At 43.0% G+C, this 24,622-nt stretch overlaps 1 protein-coding gene across 2 annotated transcripts in view; it reads left to right on the top strand.

The window, feature by feature from the left end:
* Nucleotides 1-9,622: 9,622 nt before the first annotated feature.
* LOC110490212 (SLIT-ROBO Rho GTPase-activating protein 1) overlaps nt 9,623-24,622 on the top strand; it is a 32,031-nt gene continuing 17,031 nt past the window's right edge. For both annotated transcript variants that reach the window (XM_021563475.2, XM_021563474.2), the window contains exons 1-2: nt 9,623-10,243; nt 24,409-24,604. In XM_021563475.2, coding sequence (XP_021419150.1) covers nt 10,177-10,243; nt 24,409-24,604 — 263 coding nt within the window. In that variant the 5' untranslated portion in view covers nt 9,623-10,176. The remainder of the gene's footprint in view (nt 10,244-24,408; nt 24,605-24,622) is intronic.

Raw genomic sequence — 24,622 nt, 5'->3', positions numbered from 1 at the left:
CCTTTACCTGGCGATAACATTACGTCCTCTCAACCTGGAAGTTACCGGTGTCTTCATCTCCCATCGATAGATGGAACGTAAGAATTTAGAAAATTCTCTTAATAAATTGAATACATTTTTGCTCCATGGGGTAATTAAATTCATGTAAATAAATGATAGTGAGAAGCTGAGACTCTGACTGGATGAGACGTCCATCAATGTCAACAGTGCAGGTTTGTTTGCATGAACACCATAGTAACAGCATACAGCAATATTACTCATAGCCTATATGACTGACTATGCACAGATTCCTGCAGATGAGCATATGCTCTGAACCTCTCAACCAGGCCCAACATGATTGATTGTTCTCTGTCTGTAAAGGGCCTGTGTGGGTGCAGAGTTTTATTCCAGCCCAGTAGCATGAAGTGCTTTGAACCTGATCATGTAAACCCCTCCCACAGTATAATATCCTACATCCTCTCTATCCTTAATTTATCAAGCTAGATATGGGAGACCACTAGGGCCAACACAACAGCACTGCCTGCCAGTGGGGTTCTGACATATTATTTAAAGGGTAATTCTACCACTTGTCAACCTCATATTCATTATCTCCACCAAGAAACCATGTATTATATAAATATCTATACACACTATTCTATAAAGAGCTAGGTCCAGAGGATGTATAAGTGGAGTAACTAGCAGGACTCTGCTGGCATCTGGTGGCAGGGCCATAGGCAAGACTGCATCCTGAAGAGGGTTCTGTAGATATGTATAGTGTCACTAGATGGCAGACCAGTCTGCATCAACACACTGCGGGATGTGCAAGTCCTGGGGGCAGTGTAGATGTAAATCTTGGTGGGGCAAAGTAAAAAATAAACAATAAATAATAATGTTTTAGATTCATGCCAGCAAACCCACTACACAACACTAAACAATACATTAATTGCACTATAACGGTGACAAACGGTTCCCACAAACTGTTAGGGTCTACATAAAGCTGTCCCAACAGCAGTAGTTTCTTTTCAGCACCCTGGAGTGAATCCTTACCACCGCTATACCTGGCTATCAGCAGAGACTTGTCTGGCAGCGAAACAGTTGATTCAGCCTCATTTACTGCCTTTAAAAAAATAACAATAAATTATGATATTACTGACTTGCTTAACTTCTTGGTGACAGGGGGGCAGTATTGAGTAGCTTGGATGAATAAGGTGCCCAGAGTAAACTGCCTGCTACTCTGTCCCAGATGCTAATATATGCATATTATTAGTAGTATTGGATAGAAAACACTGAAGTTTCTAAAACTGTTTGAAGGATGTCTGTGAGTAGAACAGAACTCATATGTCAGGCGAAAACCTGAGACAAATCCAACCAGGAAGTGGGAAATCTGAGGTTTGTAGTTTAATTTAAGTGATTGCCTATCCAATATGCTGTGTCTATGGGGGCAGATTGCACTTCCCAAGGCTTCCAGCAGATGTCAACAGTATTTAGAAAGTGGTTTGAGGCTTCTATTGTGGAAGGGTGTCGAATAAGAGCTGTTTCAACAAGTGGACTAGGCTGAGGCCAATCAGTTGTTTACTGCGTGGTCACGCGGGTGCGCCGTTACTTATTTTTCCTCTGTAATGAATAAGCTATTGTCCGGTTGGAATATTATTGAAGGTTTATCATAAAAAGATCCTAAGGACTGATTGTAAACATCGTTTGACATGTTTCTACAAACTGTAATGGAACTCTTTTGACTTTTCGTCTGGATTTTGCGCTCGCGCATTGTGCCTTTGGAATAGTGATCTAAACGCACAAACAAAACGGAGGTATTTGGACATAAATATGGATGTAATCGAACAAAACAAACATTTCTTGTGGAAGTGGGAGTCCTGGGAGTGCATTCTGATGAAGATCAGCAAAGGTAAGTGAAGATTTATAATGCTATTTATGACTTTTGTTGACTCCACAACTTGGCAGGCTTGCTTTTGTGGCTGAACGCTGTTCTCAGATTATTGAATATTGTGCTTTTGCCGTAAAGCCTTTTGGAAATCTGACACAGCGGTTGCATTAAGAACAAGTTTATCTTTAATTCTATGTAAAACATATATCTTTCATCAAAGTTTATGATGAATATTTCTGTTATTTGATGTGGCTCTCTGCAATTTCTCCGGATGTTTTGGAGGCATTTCTGAACATGGCGCCAATGTAAACTAAGGGTTTTGGATATAAATATGAACTTGATCGAACAAAACATATATGTATTGTGTAACATTGAGTCCTGGGAGTGTCATCTGATGAAGATCGTCAAAGGTTAGTGATTAATTTTATCTATATTTCTGCTTTTTGTGACACCTCTCTTTGGTTGGAAAATGGCTGAATGCTTTCTGTGACTAGTTGCTGACCTAACATGAAATGAAAATAAAACCTAATATAACTCAAACAGAAAGCATTTGCATTTTTTCGCAGTCCAGGCAGTGCTGAGAGGGATAGTTTGGCCTGCTATATGTTCTGCTTTCGCCGAAAAGCCTTTTTGAAATCGGACACTGTGGTTGGATTAACGAGAAGTGTATCTTTAAAATGGTGTAAAATACTTGTATGGTTGAGGAATTTTAATTATGAGATTTCTGTTGTTTTGAATTTGGCGCCCTGCAATTTCCCTGGCTGTTGGCGAGGTGGGACGCTAGCTTCCCGAACGATCCCAGAGAGGTTAAACAAATGTGGTTTCTACTGACAATTGAGATGTACAAACTATTGTATAAAGGAACGATGAGCGGATCAGAGGCAATCCGTAATTTTTATGAAGACAATGAGCGTGCTAATACGGATGTAGTCAATATAACTATTTGTTAAGTACTTTTGAAATGTACAGCGACAGAATTCAGAACATGGGCCGTTCTTACAGTATTCTCCCTGTACACCAAGTCAGAATCGTAGGATAAATAAAGGGGTCATATAAACAGACAATGAAAGCTCTTACAAAATTCGATAACTTCTTAGGGCTGAGATCCCGCTAACGGGATCGATATGACAACAGCCAGTGAAAGTGCAGGGTGCCAAATTCAAAACAACAGAAATCTCATAATTAAAAATCCTCAGACATACAAGTATTTCACACCATTTTAAAGATACACTTCTTGGTAATTCCACCACAGTGTCCGATTTCAAATAGGCTTTACGGGGAAAGCACCACAAACGATTATGTTAGGTCAGAGCCAAGTCACAGAAAAACACAGCCATTTTCCCAGCCAAAAATCAGAAATTGAGAGAGAATTAATCACTAACCTTTGATGACCTTCATCAAATGACACTCATAGGACTTCATGTTACACAATACATGTATGTTTTGTTTGATAATGTTTATATTTATATAAAAAAATCTCAGTATACATTGGCACGTTATGTTCAGTAGTTCCAAAGACATCCGGTGATTTTGCAGAGAGCCACGTCAATTTACAGAAATACACATAATAAACATGGATAAAAGATACAACTATTATGCACAGAATTATAGATACACTTCTCCTTAATGCAACCTCTGTGTCAGAATTCAAAAAAGCTTTACGGAAAAAGCAAACCATGCAATAATCTGAGTACGGCGCTCAGAGCCCAAACAAGCCAAAAAGATATCTGACATATTGTGCAGTCAACAGAAGTCAGAAATAACATTATAAATATTCACTTACCTTTGATGATCTTCATCAGAATGCACTCCCAGGAATCCCAGTTCCACAATAAATGTTTGTTTTGTTTGATAATGCCCATCATTTATGTCCAAATAGCTACCTTTGTTTTCACATTTTGTAAACTAATCCAAAGTCACGTAGCGCGTTCACTAGGAGCAGACGAAATGTCAAAAAGTCCCGTTATAGTCCGTAGAAACATGTGAAATGATGTATAGAATCCATCGTTAGGATGTTTTTAACATAAATCTTCAATAATGTTCCAACCGGAGAATTCATTTGTCTTCAGAAATGCAATGGAACGCAAGCTAACTCTCACGTGAACAAGTGTCACGAGCTCAAGGCATTCCGGCAAAGCCCTGACTCATTCCCCTCTCATTCGGCCCCACTTCACAGTAGAAGCATCAAACAAGGTTCTAAAGACTATTGACATCTAGTGGAAACATGACCAATATCCCACTGTATCTTCAATAAGGAATGAGTTGAAAAACGACCAACCTCAGATTTCCCACTTCCTGGTTGGATTTTTCTTCTCAGGTTTTTGCCTGCCATAGGAGTTCTGTTATACTCACATACATCATTCAAACAGTTTTAGAAACTTCCTAGTGTTTTCTATCCAAATACACTAATAATATGCATATATTAGCAACTGGGACTGAGTAGCAGGCAGTTTACTCTGGGCACCTTATTCATCCAAGCTACTCAATACTGTCCCCAGCCATAAGAAGATAATGACATTTCTCTAAAACAGGCTACAGGCTACATGTGCACCAACAAGTCAGAACAGTAGGCTAAGTTATGAGGCGGAAAGGAACCACATTATTAGGGTGAGGCACATATACTGTAGCTAAGAAAGTAATACTAAGTGTATCTCCCTGGCATATTACATCATTCATGCAGCAGCATACAAGACATTTTTGGACTCAACTTGTTGTGCTGTGCTCACTTGAAAAGGAAGATGGCGCGGCGGTCCTTCTTGTGGGCAAATTTTGTCATCAAAGTCTCATTTCTCAGTTTCCAGTTGTTTTGAACACGGCAGAAGTCATGCTGGATTGACAGCATGACCGATGTAGTCAAACTTTTCTGGCCCATGGTGTTGCATGTGACTGTTTATCATTTTAAGCTTAAACCCAGACTTGGACCACACACCCTCTCCACTGAATAGCAGGCTAGTGATTGCTTTGCAACTGTTGCGGTTAGCCACTGATTCATTCCAAACCACTCATTGTTGAAATTGCGATTTGCAACATGTTGTGTAATGTTTATGTATGTATGTATGTATGTATGTATGTATGTATGTATACACACACACACAGTACCAGTCAAAAGTTTGGACACCTACTCATTCAAGGGTTTTTCTTTATTTTTTACATTGTAGAATAATAGTGAAGACATCAAAACTATAAAATAACACATATGGAGTTATGTAGTAACCAAAAAAAGTGAAACAAATCAATATATATTGGCTTTATAGCCTTTGATAGATTTGCACACTCTTGGCATTCTTTCAACCAGCTGGAATGCTTTTCTGTCTTGAAGGAGTTCCCACATATGCTGAGCACTTGTTGGATGCTTTTCCTTCACTCTGCAGTCAAACTCATCCTAAACCATCTCAATTGGGTTGAGGTTGGGTGATTGTGGAGGCCAAGTCATCTGATGCAGCACTCCATCACTCTCCTTGGTCAAATAGCCCTTACACAGCCTGGAGGTGTGTTGGGTCATTGTCCTGTTGAAAAACAAATGATAGTCCCACTAAGCGCAAACCAGATGGGATGGCGTATCGCTGCAGAATGCTGTGGTAGACATGCTGGTTAAGTGTGCCTTGAATAAATCACAGACAGTGTCACCAGCAAAGCACTCCCACACCTCCTCTTCAAAGCTTCACGGTGGGAACCACACATGCGGAGATCATCCGTTCACCTATTTTGCGGCTCACAAAGAGACGACAGTTGGAATAAAAAATCTAAAATTTGGAGTCATCCGACCAAAGGACAGATTTCCACCAGTCTAATGTCCATTGCTCGTGTTTCTTGGCCCAAGCAAGTCTCTTCTTCTTATTGGTGTCCTTTAGTAGTGGTTTCTTTGCAGCAATTCAAACATGAAGGCCTGATTCATGCAGTCTCCTCTAAACAGTTGATGTTGAGATGTGTCTGTTACTTGAACTCTGAAGCATTTATTTTGGCTGCAATTTCTCAGGCTGGTAACTCTAATGAACTATCCTCTGCAGCAGATGAAACTCCGGGTCTTCCTTTCCTGTGGTGGTCCTCACGAGAGCCAGTTTCATCATAGCGCTTGATGGTTTTTTCGACTGCACTTCTTGAAGGTTCTTGAAATTTTCCGGATTGACTGAACTTCATGTCGCAAAGTGATGATAGACTGTCATTTCTCTTTGCTTATTTGAGCTGTTCTTGCCATATATGGACTTGGTATTTTAACAAATAGGGCTATCTTCAGAATACCACCCCTACCTTGTCACAACAGCTGATTGTCTCAAACACATTAAGAACCAAAAAGGACCAAAAGGCTACTCAACAGCTTCTACCCCCAAGCCATTAGACTGCTGAACAATTCATAAAAATCACCACCTGACAATTTACATTGACGCCCCATGTACAGATTACCTCAACTAGCCGGTAACCCTGCACACTGACTCAGTACCCTCTGTATATAGCCTCGTTATTGTTATTCTTATTGTATTACTTTTAATTATTACTTTTATTATAGCCTCCTTGGTAAATATTTTCTTCTTCTTGAACTACACAGTTGGTTAGGGGCTTGTAAGTAAGCATTTCACAGTAAAGTCTACACTTGTTGTATTCAGGCGCATGTGGCAAACAAAGTTTGATTTGATGGAAAGAAATTCCACAAATTCACTTTTATTAAGGCACATCTGTTCATTGAAATGCATTCCAGGTAACTCATGAACCTCATGAAGCTGGTTGAGAGAATGCCAAGAGTGTGCAAAGCTGTCATCAAGGCAAAGGGTGGCAACTTTGAAGAATCTCAAATCAAAAATATATTTGGATTTGTTTAACACTTTTTTGGTTACTACATGATTCCATATGTGTTATTTCATAGTTGTAATGTCTTCACTATCATTCTACATGTCGAAAATAGTAAAAAATAAAGAAAAACCCTTGAATGAGTAGGTGTGGGAAGGTGGTATTTACCACATACGACTGGGAAAAATCCACATGCTGACCTATGACGTAAGCAATTACCTCGATAACAGCATTTTTGGCAGTTAAATGCAACAAAACATTATTTATAAAAAGCAATCTTGGTTTAATATGGTTTTTGAACACTATCATTTGTTTACAAGCATGATAGCTGTACTTTTAGTTTATGGTTGACACAACTTGTTGCCATTAGCCAATCAAATCAAAATCAAATTTGATTTGTAACATGCGCCGAATGCAACAGGTGTAGACTTTACCGTGAAATGCTTACGTATGAGCTCTTTCCCAACCATGCAAAGTTCAAAATAAGAAAATAAAAACATGAGGAATATAATACACAATATTGAATCTACAGTATATACAGGGAGTACCAGCACCATATCAATGTGCAGGGTTATGATATTTGTGGTAGATATGCACAGTGCCTTCAAAGTATTCATACCCCTGGACTTATTCCACACGTTGTTGTGTGACAGCCTGAATTCAAAAGTATGTAAGTATTCACACCCTTGAGTCAATACACGTTAGAGTCACCTTTGGCAGTGGTTACAGCTGTGAGTTTCAGAGTAAGTCTCTAATTTCCCCAAACTTAACTCTTTGTATTCAGGACATGAAGTTAATTTCTTTGCCACATTTTTTTCAGTTTTACTTTCGTGTCTTATTGCAAACAGGATGCATGTTTTGGACTATTTTTTATTCTGTTCAGGCTTCCTTCTTTTCACTCTATCATTTAGTTTGCTATTGTGGAGTAACTACAATGTTGTTGATCCATCCTCAGTTTTCTCATTTCACAGCCATTAAACTGTTTTAAAGTCCTTCCTCTCTAGGTTAGGAAGGACACCTGTATCTTTGTAGTGACTGGGTGTATTGACACACCATCGAAGGTGTAATTAATAACTTTGCCATGCTCAAAGGGATATTCAGTGTCTGCTTTTTTTTATCCATCTACCAATAGGTTCCCTTCTTTGCGAGACATTGGTAAACCTCGCTGATCTTTGTGGTTGAATCTGTGTTTGAAATTCACTGCTGATCTGAGGGACCTTACAGATAATTGTTTGTGTTAGGTACAGAGTTAAGGTAGTCATTAAAAAGGTGATCACTATTATTGCACACATAGTGAGTCCATGCAACTTATGTGATTTGTTAAGCAGATGTTTACTCTTCAACTTATTTAGGCTTGCCATGACAACGGGGTTGAATACGTTTTGACTCAAGACATTTCAGCTTTTCATTTTTAATTAATTTGTCAAAATGTCTAAAAACAATTATTCCACTGACATTATGGGGTATTGTGTTTAGACCAGTGTAACACCACAAAGTGGAAAAAGTCAAGGGCTAGGAAAATACAGAGATTATGTTCCTAGGTCAAGGTCAATACTTTCTGAAGGCACTGTACATGTAGGCAGGGGTGAATTGAAACAATCTACATTTCTCATCGAGTTCAAAGCACGTGAACTCATCCAACTGGTATTTACGGCTTCACAACTGGTAAATACCACCTTCCCACTTGGTTATGAACGCAGGGTAAGTTAAATGTCCAACTAGGCCTATTTTAGGTACTCCAGATATAACTAACTATATTTATGACAATTTTCCATAGGATAATTCTTGGTAGATTTCAGTTAGTTGATTGCCTTTCTAATTAATGCTTGGCTAGAGTGAAATCCAGTACAGTGTCCTCAGAATAAGAATTTAAAAAATCAACATTTGCTGCATTTACACACAGCCCAAATGTGATCTTTTGCCACTAATTGGTATTTTTACGAATCAGATCTTTTGCCAATAATTGGGCAAAATATCAGAATTGGGCTGCCTGTGTAAACGCAGCTATTATGGCTTTTCATTCTCTGTTTCTTACAAGCCCCTAGAGCCCCTTTCAACTATATCCAGTCTTTCTCTGTTAGCACTTAACTCAAAGAGTTTAAATGTGTCTCCTCTCTACAGTGGAAAGTAAGTTATTTTAGGCTACCTGCAGGCACGCACCTGTGTTGCACTGCTGACACAAACCCCCTCTGAATGAATCTCACAAATGACCTAATTAGGATTTTAATAAATGACTCATTAGTCATAAATCCTAATTGGACACGGGTCCTATCCGACGCCCTTTATTATGACCGAGCCACGAAGCACTATAAAGCCTTGTTCACAATGCATGCCTTGGAAAACTGACTGTCCAAACAGAAATTTACACGTGACCAAATCGGATGCGTGTTCAAACAGCCGTCATTTGCTGACTCGGCTACGCTTGTCACCACGAGTGGTGTAGGCTGATTGGTGGCGGTGCTCGCAAAATCATAGTGTTAGAACACCTTTAAAGCCTTAAAGGAGCAGATGAGCCAACTTTCAAGAACGAGTCCTTTTTGGTTAGCCATAGCAGTCAACTAGCTAGCTAAGTAGCTGTTTGGCTTTAGCACATTCACTGTTTTGTTTGTAAACAATAAACAAGCTAGTTAGCTATCACATGTTCTTGTCTAACTGTCAACCGAGTAGCTAGATATGCCAAATAACAGTCTAAAAACAACTTGAGCGGAAATAATTCAGATTTAGCCATTCAAACAAGTCACATGGCCAAGAAAGATTTGAATCTGATTTCAAACCACCTACAAAATGTTATTTTAAATATCTGATTCCGTGTGCTTTTTGGCTGTTCAGACTGCAGGAAAAAGAACAGATTCAAATAAATAAAATAAGATTTGAGTCACTTCAAACTGCCAATGTGAACAAGGCATAAGTGGTTACGGTAGGCCTTACTGTCAATCATATCTGGGTACCCGCCCCCGAGTCCCACCCTTTCCCATGGCATTGAGCAGCATGCTGGAGCGGAGTAGCGTAGCCCATAGTTTGTGTGAAAGGTTACTACAGTGTTAGATCACAGACACATATTGTTCATAGTACTCACGCAAACACCCCGGGAGAGACTTGTACAGGAGAAACTCCGGCGAACGAGAGACCAGGGTGTGCTCCGCTGGAAAACCTAGTGGGCGTGCACCCCTCTCTTACCGCAGCCCAGTGTGTGTGTAGGCTACTGCCGCTGCCTCTCCCGCGCTCTTTGAGCTCGCTAATGGGAAATTGTTTCTACCTGCTTCCCAGTTGACAGCTCACAGAGAACCCAAACTTAGCATGGCTCAGGCAGTCACTGGTGGCTCTATGGAGAGGGTGATTCTGGATGATTGAGCGTTTTATCCGCCATCCCTTGGGGAGGAATAATACATTCTGTTGTTGCGGCAGTGAGTGGATCTATTCCCTAGTATGTAACCTGTGGTTTGGGATAGCGCCTCGGGCATCGTAGACGCGCGGTGGAGCGGAATAATCAAGGTTTGGACCGTTATCTGATTGACCATCCTTAGTGCGCCGACATGTCGAACCTGGTCAGGAGCAAGAAGGACAAAGAGATAATTGCAGAGTATGAAAGCCAGGTGAAAGGTATGCTTTTTATTTGTTTTATTAGTAAGGCGTCACACGCACGCGAACTTGCACACACTGATATGCACGCACACATATACACCCCTCATACACACCCCTCTCTCATAGGCACATTCATATATATATATATATATACACACACACACACACTACACCTGCCTATGTTATGTCTGATTCTACTGCCTCACACGGCTTGTTTGGAGAATGGATGTGTAGTGGGGATGACACCTCAGTATGAGACGTCAGTATTTCTGGGTTCATCCTGAGTGCTGCAAGGTGCCTGAGGGGGAGAGGAGAGGGGGAGGAGCGGAATCTGCAGAGCCCTTGATCATTCTCAGCCATGTGGAAGTGTGGGTGTTTGATAGTAGTAGGCTACATTACAGTCAGTGGGTATAGAGTGGAGTAGTAGGTGGGTATAGAGTGGAGTAGTAGTGGGTATTCGCCATAGCTGGGAGCTCTCTCTCTCTGTCTGTGTTGGTTCTGTTCCACTGTTGGTTTACATATATTGGTTTACCTCAGAGGTTGTGACTGCAGCAGGCTCCCCCCGGTGTGTGTGTGTGCGCGTGACGAACTGTATATAACGAGCACTGCACTCTGCATATGGTGGGAGTGGGACACGGCGTAGGTTTCATTGTCTTGTGAACCCCACTGATGTCCTTGGAGAGAGGCTTGATGTGGTTACTGTGACAGTGCTGTAACTATGAACTGGCCCCCCCCCCCCCCCCCCCCCCCCCCCCCCCCCCCCCCCCCCCCCCCCCCCCCCCCCCACCATGATGCCCTGTGGAACAGTATGAGATGAGGGGGACACCTGGGGAGTGCACTGACTGACTGTGCAGGTGTTCCACGTGAGACCGATTCTGTTAAATGTCACGTCTTCCGGATGGACGTTGGATACAGACTTGTATCACGGGTGACCTGGCTGACTACATTGTGTGGTGAGCGTTCTGGCGCCCAGGGCTTCTGAGGCATCACCATCCTACACTGTGTTACACAGAGTGGAAGAGGAGAAATGCAGTGGCTATAAGACTTGTCCTCTACAAGATCATCCGCAGACTCCATCACCATCGTCTACCACCCCGTGACCAGCTCTCTTCATTCACCCATGAACTGACCTTCACCATCTTCGTAGGATGCAGCTGTCAAGGACTTGGCCTCTATTGATTGACCTATCATGATATATTGCTTTTTTGTTTTTTGATTTTTGAAATGCTTTGAGATTCAATGAAAAGCGCTATTCAAATGTAAAGTATTATTATTATACTGAGGACATTCCAACCAAGATGGTAGCCAGGCCACAAAACTGAACATGGCTCTACACCCATCATAATTACATGGGCATGTTGCAAGGGCTGTGTGGGATGAACTCTTCCTCTCTCACTCGCTCTCACTCACAGCACCACAGAGCACATAAAACATTCTCACTTTATTACCTGCAGTGCCTTCATGCCCACGTGATCACTTATCTCAGAAAAGGAAATGGCTTTCACTTTTCACAGGAAAGAGCTCCACATTGTGAAAATGCCTGATGTCCCCTGCAGGTTGATATCAAAGAGAAAGGAGGAAATGGAGACGCTGTTGGAGAGTTTGGACTGAAATGACGTGTGTGTGTGTGTGTGTGTGTGTGTTTATGCATTCTGATCAGGAAAGGTCATGAATACATCCTCAGCTCAGCCACGCACACATTGCTGAAATTCTCATCTCTTTCTCTCCCTCCTACGGTGCTCTTTCTGTCACTGAGGAACTCTGAATGCACAGGCTCTTCCCTGGGCACACACACACTGAATCGACATCGACACAGTGACTTTGAGTGATTAGATTTAATGGAGAGCACCGGAGAGCGTGTGTGTGTGCGCGCCCATCCCCAGTCTGGCAGCTGGCCAAAACACTTGGGGATGCCCTGCATTACAATGACCACTTAAAGATACAGCACTGCTTTGCTGCTGCTCTCTCCCGTCTTAGCGGAGGTACCTGTATGTATCTGAATTGTCGCTATGTGGCTTTGCAGTCTGCCTTCCCTCCCCGGGCTGTGATTGGTCGGGAGCAGCTGTGTTTATGAGGGGGCAGTTCTATTCACGTGATGATGTCACAGTGAGAGTGTTGAGTGTCACGTCATCAGTGAGAGGGTTGATCTGAAGCCCAGGTATACCCAGGTATTCAGACCTCTGCTATGTATTCCACCATGCTAATGTCTGGCTGTCTCTGTGTGCAAAGATATGGGAGATTTTTCAAATGTTTGATAACATCAAGTGATGGCTTGGATCATATAAGCCTGAATGATAAATGCAAAAGAGGGAAAGAGAGAGTGGGGAGAGAGGAATGGAAGTAGAGTGGGAGAGAAGAGTGAAGGAGGGGGGGCCCTGTGAAAGTGAGCTCTGCTTTTGCCTGCGTCTGCATGTGTGTACAATTACTGACCCCACATCTACATGCCTGGGAGAGAAGGAGGGAGAGAACGAAGGGTGAGGAGGGAAGAGAGGGAGGAAGCAAATAAGGAGAGAGAGAGCACTCACAACAGTGTGTGGTTGTGAGACTGAAGGAAGAATAATTTGGTGGCCAATGCCAACACTTCTGTGTGTGTGTGTCCCTTTATGATCATCCAGCGATGTTCTGCCCTTGTGTCCTTGGACCTGGTTGTCATGGAAACGGGCCAGGATGAGATTCCTCTTCCTGTCCAGCTGTGACATCACACACACACCCACCCACTCTCTCCAGGTGTCTAAGCCATAAAAGGTAATCTAGTGTCAGATTGGTGAAATGAATTGTTCCTGGCTTGTGCAGAGTTGTCTTATTCACAATCATACATTCATTCCAAAGACACCCTCCACTAATCTTAGACAACAAACAAGAGCAAAATCATTGTGGAAGATTTCTACAATGTCCAACAGAAGTTGTGTATCTCACTCACTCCTCAGGCCCGCTGTCTCACTCCCTCCCCTGTGTCTACCCCTCCATTTCTCCTGTCCTTTCTTAATCCCTCTCTCCCGCCCTCCATCTCTCTCATAGCATGTCTGTCTCTAAGGAGTCATCTTGGACCGCATCCTTTGGCCACGATAACATTAAAGAACACCCACACACCAATCCCACAGTCAGCATGGCAGTGCACACTTCAGTGGTTGTGCTGTTTCAGAGCGAGGGATCTATCTGACACAGGAAGGAGAAGAGAGGACTGGCAGAGAATACACAATGATAACTCTCCCACTTCCCACTCCCCCCCCCCCCCCCCTTTCTCCTCTCTCTCTCACACATACACACATTATATATTTCTCTCTCCTTACCTCGGTCTCTCCCTTTCACACGGTCTCTCTCACACACACACATGCCCACGCAGACACACCAATCTCCAGGGGACCCTCTCCACTCCACTACCTGTTGTCTTGGCAACCACACACTGTGTGTGAACCATGTGACGAAGGAGGTGAAGACGGAGCTCAGATCTGCCGCATCGACATTGACACACACACACATACATATGCACAGATACGCTTCATAAAGATTCCAATAGAATAATATCATGGCCTTTAGCCTGAAGAATCTGATTTCCAGTCACGCATGCTCTCTCTCGTGTGTGTGTGTGTGTTTGCACACGCATGCACGTCACCCACTGTGATAGAACACATGCCCCCTAGATATCCACTAACGCAAAATGGCTGCCATGTGCATCACCCAGGTGGGTGTCTAGCTTCACATTAGTGGGTGATGGAGAGAGGTGTTCCCATCATCTGTAAAGGGCTTTGAGACCTGGTGAAAAACACTATACGAATACAATTCATTAGTATATGGGCCAGTAGTCTGGAAAGGTGTTACTTCTGCATATGTTAGTGAGTGTGTATTACTAGAGGTGTCTGTGTAACTGAATGATTGTGTTTGTCTGTAGAGCTCTGGTTTAGGGTGTGTGCATGTGTAGTGGCTTCCTTTCCTCTTTACCATAGCCACTGCCCAAGCCTGAAGCGGGGTTGTTTGGTACGCATACAGTCCACACTCAAGGTTTCCAAACAGCCAAACATTCAACGGCATCCAGGGATATGGTGCAACAAAAAATTTTATTCTTCTTATATCTAACAAAGAAATGATTCTCCAATTAACTTAAAGCATAGATTACTTGATATGGAAAATACATAATATGACCTGTCTGTATGTATGTTTGTATGGTCAAAAAACTATACCGCACCCGCATCTAGCAAGGTCCCCCCCGAAGGCCCAACTTCCTGCCTTTATCCTAACACACTTACCACAATACAATGAATGGGCAAGAGGGGGGGTGGGGCAAAAACTATATTTATCTCAATCAGGTAAATATAAATCATAAAAGGTACGTACCTAATATTTCATAATGTACATTATTATTTCATATATTTACACAAATGTCCAGCTCGGTATGTTCAGTCTTTTATACAAATATGTCCAAATCGGCTCTAACATACCGGCCCCTAATTGTTGACTGCACTGAATGCACACAATTACTTAATATTCAAACGTAGAGCCAATACACAAAACATTCTATACCAGAGCACTATTACAGTTCATAGCTATATACAAATATACAAGGTGCCTTATAGGAAAATAGTCCATAGATCTCAGTCTGAGTTGAAGTGTAAAGGTGTTCAACTTCCAAAAATGTATGACTATTACATCAAAGAATGTAAGAGTACGACATCAACGAATCAGAGGTGCACGTGATTCTAAGATTTATTGATAGGTCTCTGTAAGATATTGGTCTTAGTCTTAACCATGACGCTCCGGACAAGACCTTTGGCCCCTGGCAACTCCACCGCACGCCCCATTAGCCAAGAGTTCTTTGGGGCGGTGTCATCGACGATGACCACAAGGTCACCAGGACTGAAGTTTCTCTTAGTTTTGTTCCACTTGTTCCGCTCCTGCATAAGTGGAAGATACTCCCTGATCCATCTCTTCCAGAAGAGGTCAGTGATATATTGTACTTGCTTCCATCTCCTTCGTGAGTATAGTTCTCTTCTCTGGAATAGTCCTGGTGGCAGGACTGGCTTTGCTTCCCCCCCCCCCCCCCCCCCCCCCCATGGTGGGCTCCAGAGGGAGGATTGAATGACCATGTCACTCCTTCCTTCCGTGATTCATTTTGAATCTTGTGATCCAGCTCTTTCAGAGCTTCTCCTAGCTCTCTGTGTGTTCCAACAAAGTTGGTGCCATTGCCTGTTCTGATACTTGTTACTGGGCCCCTTCGACAGATGAACCTGCGCAGGGCATTGATGCAGGAATAAGTATGCAGATAACTAGCAACTTCTAGATGGACAGCTCGACTCACAAGGCAAGTAAAGATCACACCATACCGCTTCATATGAATGCGGCCTCGCTTCACCTCTATGGGGTCGAAGTAATCTATGCCCACATGGGTGAAAGACGGCAAATCAGGTGACACCGGATCTTGTGGAAGGTCGGCCATCTTCTGTTCTCCAGCTCTAGCTAGCATCCGCCTGCAGAAGACACAGCTCTTAAGGAAGACACAGCTCTTTCCTTGCTAAGGAGTTGGCACAGGGTATCCAATATAGCTGGTGAAGTCTAGAAAGCATGTGACCTCTCCCAGAGTGGCCAACCTGCTCATGGATGTGGAGTAAGATCAGTCTGGAGATGTAGGAGTCTTTGGGCAGGATAATATGATTCTTTAGTTCCGTAGGCATTGCAGCTTTGCTTAACTTTCCTCCTACTCTCAGAATGCCATTGTCAACAATTGGATCAAGCTTACAGATTGAGCCGCTTCTCTTGGCACATTTGTTTTCCTTTCACAACTAGTGTAATTCCTTGTTTAAAGTGCTGTCGTTGCTCAAATCGAATGATGACCTTTTCTGCTTCATCTAGGTCATCCAGACAGACTTTCTTTTCCAAACGTCAGTTTGAACTTGTCAATTTGTTCCTTCAGTGAGTTTGTCAGACTCTGATTTGATCTGAGATCAGTTTGAGAGAGAATTTTCCTTTTCTGGCTTAACTGTAGAAGATGTCTCCGTTTCAGCATCCAGGCAACTGCTTTCTTCAAGCTGTTCCATGTTGAATAGTACCTAATCAGTTCTGGTTGGACTCTTTTCTTCCACACTTGTACTGTTTACGATTACGTCTTTTCTCACCTCTGGATCATCCGGAGGGATGGAGCCAAGCTCCTCGGGGACTTTCGGCCATTGAGTTTCTGGTTTCTCCAGGAATTCTGGTCCTTTGCGCCATCTCTTTGAGTTCAGGAAATTTTCAACATGTAATCCTCTTGAGGCATCATTGGCTGGGTTGTGTTTGGAGTTCAAATACCTCTATTGTTTTGCTTTCGATAGGTCACGGATCATAGCAACCCTATTAGCCACAAAGGTATGGAATCTCTTGGTATCATTGCGGATGTATTTTAGCACAGACTGGCTGTCTGTCCAGAAAGTTGACTTCAAGTTCAATCTGGAGCTCCAACCTTAACATCCTGTCCACTCGCACTGCCAATGTTGCTGCAGCAAGTTCCAGTCTGGGGATCGTCATCTGCTTGAGTGGAGTCATCCTTGATTTCCCCAGTATGAATGCAATGTGGACCTTTTCCATACCGTTTGTGAACCTAAGGTAGCTTGCCATGCCATAACCTTGTTCACTTGCATCACCGAAGTGATGCAGCTGTGTGGACTTGACAAAAGGTCTCAGGCATCATGCACCTGTATCGGGAATCTGGAGAGCTGATCCAGCTCTGAGAGCCATCTCTTCCATGAAATAGAGTGTTCTGCAGGGACTTCGTCCCATCCACACTTTAGCTTGCAGAGCCCTTGAAGAATTTGCTTTGCCTTTAATACAAATGGGGCGAGGAAACCTAATGGATCATAAATAGAGCTGGCAGTTGAGAGAATACCTCTTCTTGTAAGGGGTCTGTTCTTGACAGTGACTCAGAAGGTAAACGCATCACTTTCAATGTTCCATCGGATTCCAAGTGCTCTTCAACTGGCAGCTTTTCTCTGTCCAGGTCCAATTCTTTTATCTGCTTGGCTTTGTGTTCATTGGGGATAGAAGCCAGCAGAGTGCGGCTGTTGCTGACCCACTTGGTCAATTTGAACCCACCCTGAGAGCACACACCCCTGAGGTTTTTTGTGAAAGCTATGGCTTGTTCTTCTGTGGCCACTGACTTGAGGCAGTCATCAACATAGAAGTTGGACTTAACTGTTTGAATCACCTCATCATCGTACCTCTCACAGTTGTCTTCTTTCGCAGTGCAAAGTTTGCACAACTTGGAGAGGATATAGCACCGAAAAGATGTACCGTCATTCTGTACTCCTCCAATCTTTTGTTAGTATCACCGTCCGGCCACCATAGGAATCGCAGGAAGTCTAAGTAATCTTCATGGACGCATACTTGATGAAACATTCCTTCAATGTCTGCCATCATGGCAATGTGCTCTTGCCAAAATCTTAGCAAGACTCCTATAAGCGTGTTTGCCAGGTCAGGGCCTTGAAAGAGTTCACTGTTAAGAGATATACCTTTATAAGATGATGAACAATCAAACACCACTCGTATCGTTCCTTTGCGCTTATGGTGAATGCCATGGTGTGGTATGTACCATACCTTGCCTTTCTGAGGAGCTGTTCTTGTGGTACCTTCTCGGCGTAACCTTTTGTTATCATCTCTTCCATGAAGCCTTTGTACTCTGCAGCGTAACCTTTGTCCTTCTTGAAATTCCTGATAATATTTAGAGCCCACTGCTTTGCCATGTCACTATTGTTTGGCAGGACTACATCTTTGTTGCGAAAGGGCAACGGTAAGTAGTAGTGATGGTCTTTGAGGGTTATGGAGCTTGATACGATCTCCATAAACCTACGATCCTCAGCTGACATCTCACTTTTCTCTTCACTCTCTCTCAGGGAAGTCATGGTTGTAGTGATTTACAAGAAGAACCCCCAGGTCGGCCAGTGAGATACGATTGGCCATCACCGTAGGATGCCCAGATTCTTCTGCCATGGTACAACTGTTAACCTGTTGCGACGAGCAATCCCGTATCCGGGAGCGTAATTATAGCCTCAAGCTCATTACCATAACGCAACGTTAACTATTCATGAAAATCACAAATTAAATGAAATAAATATATTGGCTCACAAGCTTAGCCTTTTGTTAACAACACTGTCATCTCAGATTTTCAAAAAATGCTTTTCAACCATAGCTACACAAGCATTTGTGTAAGAGTATTGATAGCTAGCATAGCATTAAGCCTAGCATTCAGCAGGCAACATTTTCACAAAAACAAGAAAAGCATTCAAATAAAATAATTTACCTTTGAAGAACTTCAGATGTTTTCAATGAGGAGACTCTCAGTTAGATAGCAAATGTTCAGTTTTTTCAAAAAGATTATTTGTTTAGGAGAAATCGCTCCGTTTTGTTCACGTTTGGCTAAGAAAAACCCCCGAAAATTCAGTCATTACAACGCAAACTTTTTTCCAAATTAACTCCATAATATCGACAGAAACATGGCAAACGTTGTTTAGAATCAATCCTCAAGGTGTTTTTACAATATCTATTCGATGATAAATCACTCGTTGCAGTTTGGTTTCTCCTCTGTTCAAAATGGAAAAATGCACGCACCTGGAGATTACGCAATAGTTTTGACGGAGGACACCGAGCGGACACCTGGTAAATGTAGTCTCTTATGGTCAATTTTCCAATGATATGCCTACAAATACGTCACAATGCTGCAAACACCTTGGGGAAACGACAGAAAGTGTAGGCTCATTCCTTGCGCATTCACAGCCATATAAGGAGACATTGGAACACAGCGCCTCCAAAATCTGGCTCACTTCCTGTATGAAATTTCATCTTGGTTTCGCCTGTAGCATTAGTTCTGTGGCACTCAGACAATATCTTTGCAGTTTTGGAAACGTCAGTGTTTTCTTTCCAAAGCTGTCAATTATATGCATAGTCGAGCATCTTTTCGTGACAAAATATCTTGTTTAAAACGGGGACGTTTTTCATCCAAAAATGAAATACTGCCCCCAGAGGTTCAAGAGGTTAAGAGGATCGTTCATCACCCATCCAAATAGGGTTTTCACTGCATACTGGTCCGTTGCCTTGACTATTTATGATTTTCCAGGGTTCCATTGCCTTTGGCGCATTTACGCCTATCAGGAGTTCGACGTCGGCATCAATTTCCTTCAACTGAACCTCTCAGGTATGGCCACCTTTTGAGTGGGAATATTCTCTCTTGTCACTGGGATCTTATTTTGGGTGTAGACCTTTGGTAATGCAAGAAATGTGTCACCTTCCACATTGCCAACCTCTAATCCAGATATCTCACAGCTCTTGGTAGGACTCTCCTGCCCCATTGTGTGTAGCAGAATTTCAGTCTCACTGCCTTTAGCTTGCAACTGCCTCATGAGTCTCTCCGTACAAAATGTTGCTGAGCTAACAGAATCGAGAAATGCACAGGTTAACGCAGACTTGCTTCCATTTGCCATCTTTACTTGAACTGGCACAATTGCAAGTGCACAATCTGTACTGGCCCCGGTATCTTCACCAGCTTCCAGTGAAACAAGAGCACTGCTGACAGTCTCCTCCCGCTTTACTGCTACACCACTCGTATCTGCCTTCAGAGATCTAAATCTCTCTCTTCCTTCAATGTGTAGGATAGTGGGGTGCTTTCTTTGACAGCTCTGACAGGTCATCCTTCTTTTACATTCTTTGCTTAAGTGTCCTCTCATCAAACAGCCAAAACAAAGGCCTTTTTATCTCAGAAACTCCACCTTGGCTTCGTGTGGCTGCGCCTTCACCTGTTGGCAGTCGTCCAAGAAATGCTCACCAGAGCAAAATACACATGAGATACTGGGAGCATCAGAAGGGTAGGTGCCTGGTTTCTTGACTTTGAATGTTTGTTCTTTTAGAGGTTTTTCAGGGTCACAATCTGCCACTACAGCTACTGCAGTGGCAAAGCTGCTTCCCCTACTCTTGGACTTGAACTGCTGTCAGCTTCTGTTTTGGTTTTAAAAAAAAACATTTTGTTGGTCAGGGGATCTTGAATATCTCCGTACAACGGATCCTGCAGTATTTTGGTATATTTTTCCATGAACGTCACAAGGTCACTGAACTGGGTCCTCAGGTGGCTTCTCTCTAAAATATCACATGCCGTAGACCTCCATTTTTCCCTTAGTTTGTATGGAAGTTTTGACATGATCAACTTTATGTTGGAGGGAAGATTAAGCTCTTCCATGGTCTGTAGGTCTTGCATAGCGTTACAGCAACCTCTAAGATAGAGTGCATAGCCACCCAGTCCCTTTCCATCATTCGGTTTGATGTTTGTCCAGTTCCAAGCTTTTTCCATGTAAGCAGTGGTGCCAAAGTGTTCCTTTAACATTGCCAAAGTGTTCCTTTAACAACTTCTTAGCCTCTGCATAGCCTCTTCTGGCTTCCATTTGCAGACAACTACGGACCAGATCCTTGAGCTGACCAGAGGTGTACTGTTCCAGGTAATAGAGCCTATCCTGGTGACTGCTAGTCTTATCTTCTATAGCATGCTCAAATGCACGCATAAATGGCCTAAAGTTTAGAGGATCCCCGTCAAACATAGGTGTCTCCCTAACAGGGAGTGTGGCCTGTTTGTGCTGTAGTACAAGGAGGTCAGATATTTCATTCCGCCTTTGCATGACAGTAGAGAGGTTATCATGGCTGGTATTATGGCTGATACCCGCAGTGTTGATTCTGTGTTGATTGTTAGACATTGATGTTGGCTGCTGAAGTGTGTGGTTTATGACTTTTCTGAATTGGTTTTGATGGCTTTGTGGTCGGTTGTTGTAAAACCCTTTGTAAATGGGGTCTTTGGAGCTGCTCCTAATGCAGCAAACTCAACAGGTGATGGTTCAGGTTCCTCATAGACCTCGGGTTCCTGGTTCTCAAAATAAGAGTTCATTCCATCTTCTTGGCTTAGAAAATGGGCTGCCACAGCATGGCATGGGATTGAGAAGTTGACTCAACACTCTCCAGGACCTTCAGTTTGGCATTATATGCTGCTATGTCCGTTTCCAGTGCCATTTTTTTCATCCTAACATTCAGTTGAGCTTTCTGTTGTTCCAGTTGAGCTTTCTCCAGTTCCAATGCATGCTTGTCCTGTAATGATGCTTGGCGAGCTAGTAGAGCTGCTCGTTCTGCCTCAGCTTTTAGGCGTGCAGAGGACACTGAGGAAGCAGTCTTAGAATACTTGGTTTTACTTGATGTTTTTGACACATTGGAAATGCTGTTGTGTGGTTCAATGAGCGTTTGTGGCTCAACTTCAGCTTTTTTCCATATTTCCACCTCTTTCAGGAAATGTTCATAAATTCTCATTCTTGGTTGATAATAGTTCATGCTCTCCTGTTCCTCCTCTGTGACCAGCTCTAGCACAGATTCATGAGCATTCTTAAAGTAATTGAGAACAGCATCAAATGCTTCAAGACCCTCATTCACAGTTTCAATGTTTCATTCATTTTGCGTGTACACACTCCAAGTTTGCCTTTCCGGGCTGCATAGAGTGAATTTAGATGCTCCTCTGCCCTCTCCAGTGGAGTTTTATTTGGGATTTCATCCTCCATCATTCACTTTTAGTTCACTCAATTTACAATGACACAGTTGTTGGTTTTTGATTGTTAAACGTAATGCCCCTTTAGACCTCCTTTAATGCTTTAAAACACAATCCTCCAATTTCAGCAAATTTACCCATTTTGAATTGAACATGTGCAAGTTCGGCATTTCAGATGCGTTTGAAACATTTCATCCCATTATAAGTTTTGTCCCTTTTAATGAAGTTTAAACACGCAGTATCTTTAGATCCTTAAACTGTATTCGTTGTGTTGATGCATTGCATTTCCACGTTAGGCCAAATATTAAGACATATGATTAGGCTCCATTGTGCATAGGATCTCAGTGTTTCCCAAACTTAAACTACTTAATTGTTTTCACAGCGCTGTGTTTTGAATTCCATTCACAAGTTTATCAAACATTCCAATTATAAGCGCATTTGCGCTTCCATAATATGCATGATCAAACGATCGCATTGAACAGGGCAGCTCATTCATTCGCAGTGGTTACTCACGGCTGGCGAATTCTAGGAGTTCAAGTCCTTCCAAGCGAGCTGTCCTTATGGTCCGAATGCAATTACAAATAGAACAATATCCAGCGTGTGTCCGAACCGGAGATTTCCTTCAAATATTAATCCTGAAGCGGGGTTGTTAAACCTGAAGCCTGAAGCGGGGTTGTTTGGTACGCATACAGTCCACACTCAAGGTTTCCAAACAGCCAAACATTCAACGACATCCAGGGATATGGTGCAACAAAAATGTTTATTATTTTTATATCTAACAAAGAAATTATTCTCCAATCAACTTAAAGCATAGATTACTTGATATGGAAAATACATAATATGACCTGTCTGTATGGTCAAAAAACTATACCGCTCCCGCATCTAGCAAGGACCCCCCCGAAGGCCCAACTTCCTGCCTTTATCCTAACACACTTACCACAATACAATGAATGGGCAAGAGGGGGAGGGGGGGTAAATATAAATCATAAAGGTACGTACCTAATATTTCATAATGTACATTATTATTTAATATATTTACACATGTCCATGGAGCTCAGTATGTTCAGTCTTTTATACAAATATGTCCAAATCGGCTCTAACAGCATGTATTTCAAGTCAAATTGTATTTGTCACATGCGCCGAATACAACAGTGAAATGCTTACTTACAAGCCCTTAACTAACAATGCGGTTAAGAAAATAGCTAAAAAAGAATAACAAATGATTAAAGAGCAGCAGTAAATAACAATAGTGGGGATAAATACAGGGGGTACTGGTGTCGAGGTAATTGAGGTAATATGTACATGTAGGTAGAGTTATTAAAGTGACTATGCATAGATAATAACAGAGTAGCAGCAGCGTTCCCGGAGGGAGGAGGGCAATGCAAATACTCTGGGTAGTCATTTGATTAGGAGTCTTATGTCTTGGGGGTAGAAGCTATTTAGGAGCCTCTTGGACCTAGACTTGGTGCTCTGGTACCGCTTGCCATGCGGTAGCAGGGAGAACAGTTTATGACTAGGGTGGCTGGAGTCTTTGACAATTTTTAGGGCCTTCCTCTGATACCGCCTGGTATAGAGGTCCGGAATGGCAGAAGCTTTGCCCCAGTGATGTACTGGGCCGTACGCACTAACCTCAGTAGCGCCTTGCGGTCAGAGGCCGAGCAGTTGCCATACCAGGCAGTGATGCAACCCGTCAGCATGCTCTCGATAGTGCAGCTGTAAAACCTTGAGGATCTGAGGACCCATGCCAAATATTTTCAGTCTCCTGAGGGGGAATAGGCTTTGTCGTGCCCTCTTCACAACTGTATTGGTGTGCTTGGACAATGTTAGTTTGTTGGTGATGTGGAAACCAAGAAACTTAAAGCTCTCAACCTGCTCCGATGCAGCCCCGTCGATGAGAATGGGGGCGTGCTCGGTCCTCCTTTTCCTGTAGTCCACAATCCTCTCCTTTGTCTTGATCACGTTGAGGGAGAGCTTGTTGTCCTTGCAATACACGGTCAGCTCTCTGACCACCTCCCTGTAGGCTGTCTCAATGTTGTCGGTGATCAGGACTACCACTGTTGTCATCAGCAAACTTAATGATGGTGTTGGAGTCGTGCCTGGCCATGCAGTCATGAGTGAAAAGGGAGTACAGGAGGGGACTGAGCACGCACCCCTGAGGCCCCCGTGTTTAGGATCAGCATGGCGAATGTGTTGTTACCTACCCTTACCACCTGGGAGCGGCCCGTCAGGATGTCCAGGATCCAGTTGCAGAGGGAGGTGTTTAGGGCAGTATGGTGTTGAACGCTGAGCTGTAGTCAGTGAATAGCATTCTCACATAGGTGTTCCTTTTGTCCAGGTGTGAAAGGGCAGTGTGGAGTGCAACAGAGATTGCATCATCTGTGGATCTGTTGGTGCGATATGCAAATTGGAGTGGGTCTAGGGTTTGATGTGAGCCATGACCAGCCTTTCAAAGCTACAGACGTGAGTGCTACAGGTCGGTAGTCATTTAGGCAGGCTATCTTAGTGTTCTTGGGCACTAAGAACGCTAAGGTAACCTGTGTCCATATCAATGCAGGGATGTGTGTAAACATGTCTGATTGGTTTACAGTATGTCTCTCTATAATCGTATGTGTGTATACACTCATAATCAGAGATGCACTGTGTCTGTGTGTAGATGTGCGAGCCCAGCTGGTGGAACAGCAGCGGTGTTTGGAACAGCAGACAGAGATGAGGGTGCAGCTGCTGCAGGACCTGCAGGACTTCTTCAGGAAGAAGGCTGAGATCGAGACCGAGTACTCCAGGAACCTGGAGAAACTAGCTGAGAGGTTCATGGCCAAGACACGCAGCACCAAGGACCACCAGCAGTACAAGTAAGAAGACGTGTGTGT

This window comes from Oncorhynchus mykiss, chromosome 15, assembly GCF_013265735.2.
Source record: "Oncorhynchus mykiss isolate Arlee chromosome 15, USDA_OmykA_1.1, whole genome shotgun sequence".
In the NCBI taxonomy this organism is placed as follows: domain Eukaryota; kingdom Metazoa; phylum Chordata; class Actinopteri; order Salmoniformes; family Salmonidae; genus Oncorhynchus; species Oncorhynchus mykiss.
The sequence above is the reverse complement of the archived record's forward strand: the minus strand, read 5'-3'. Positions and strand labels throughout refer to the sequence as shown.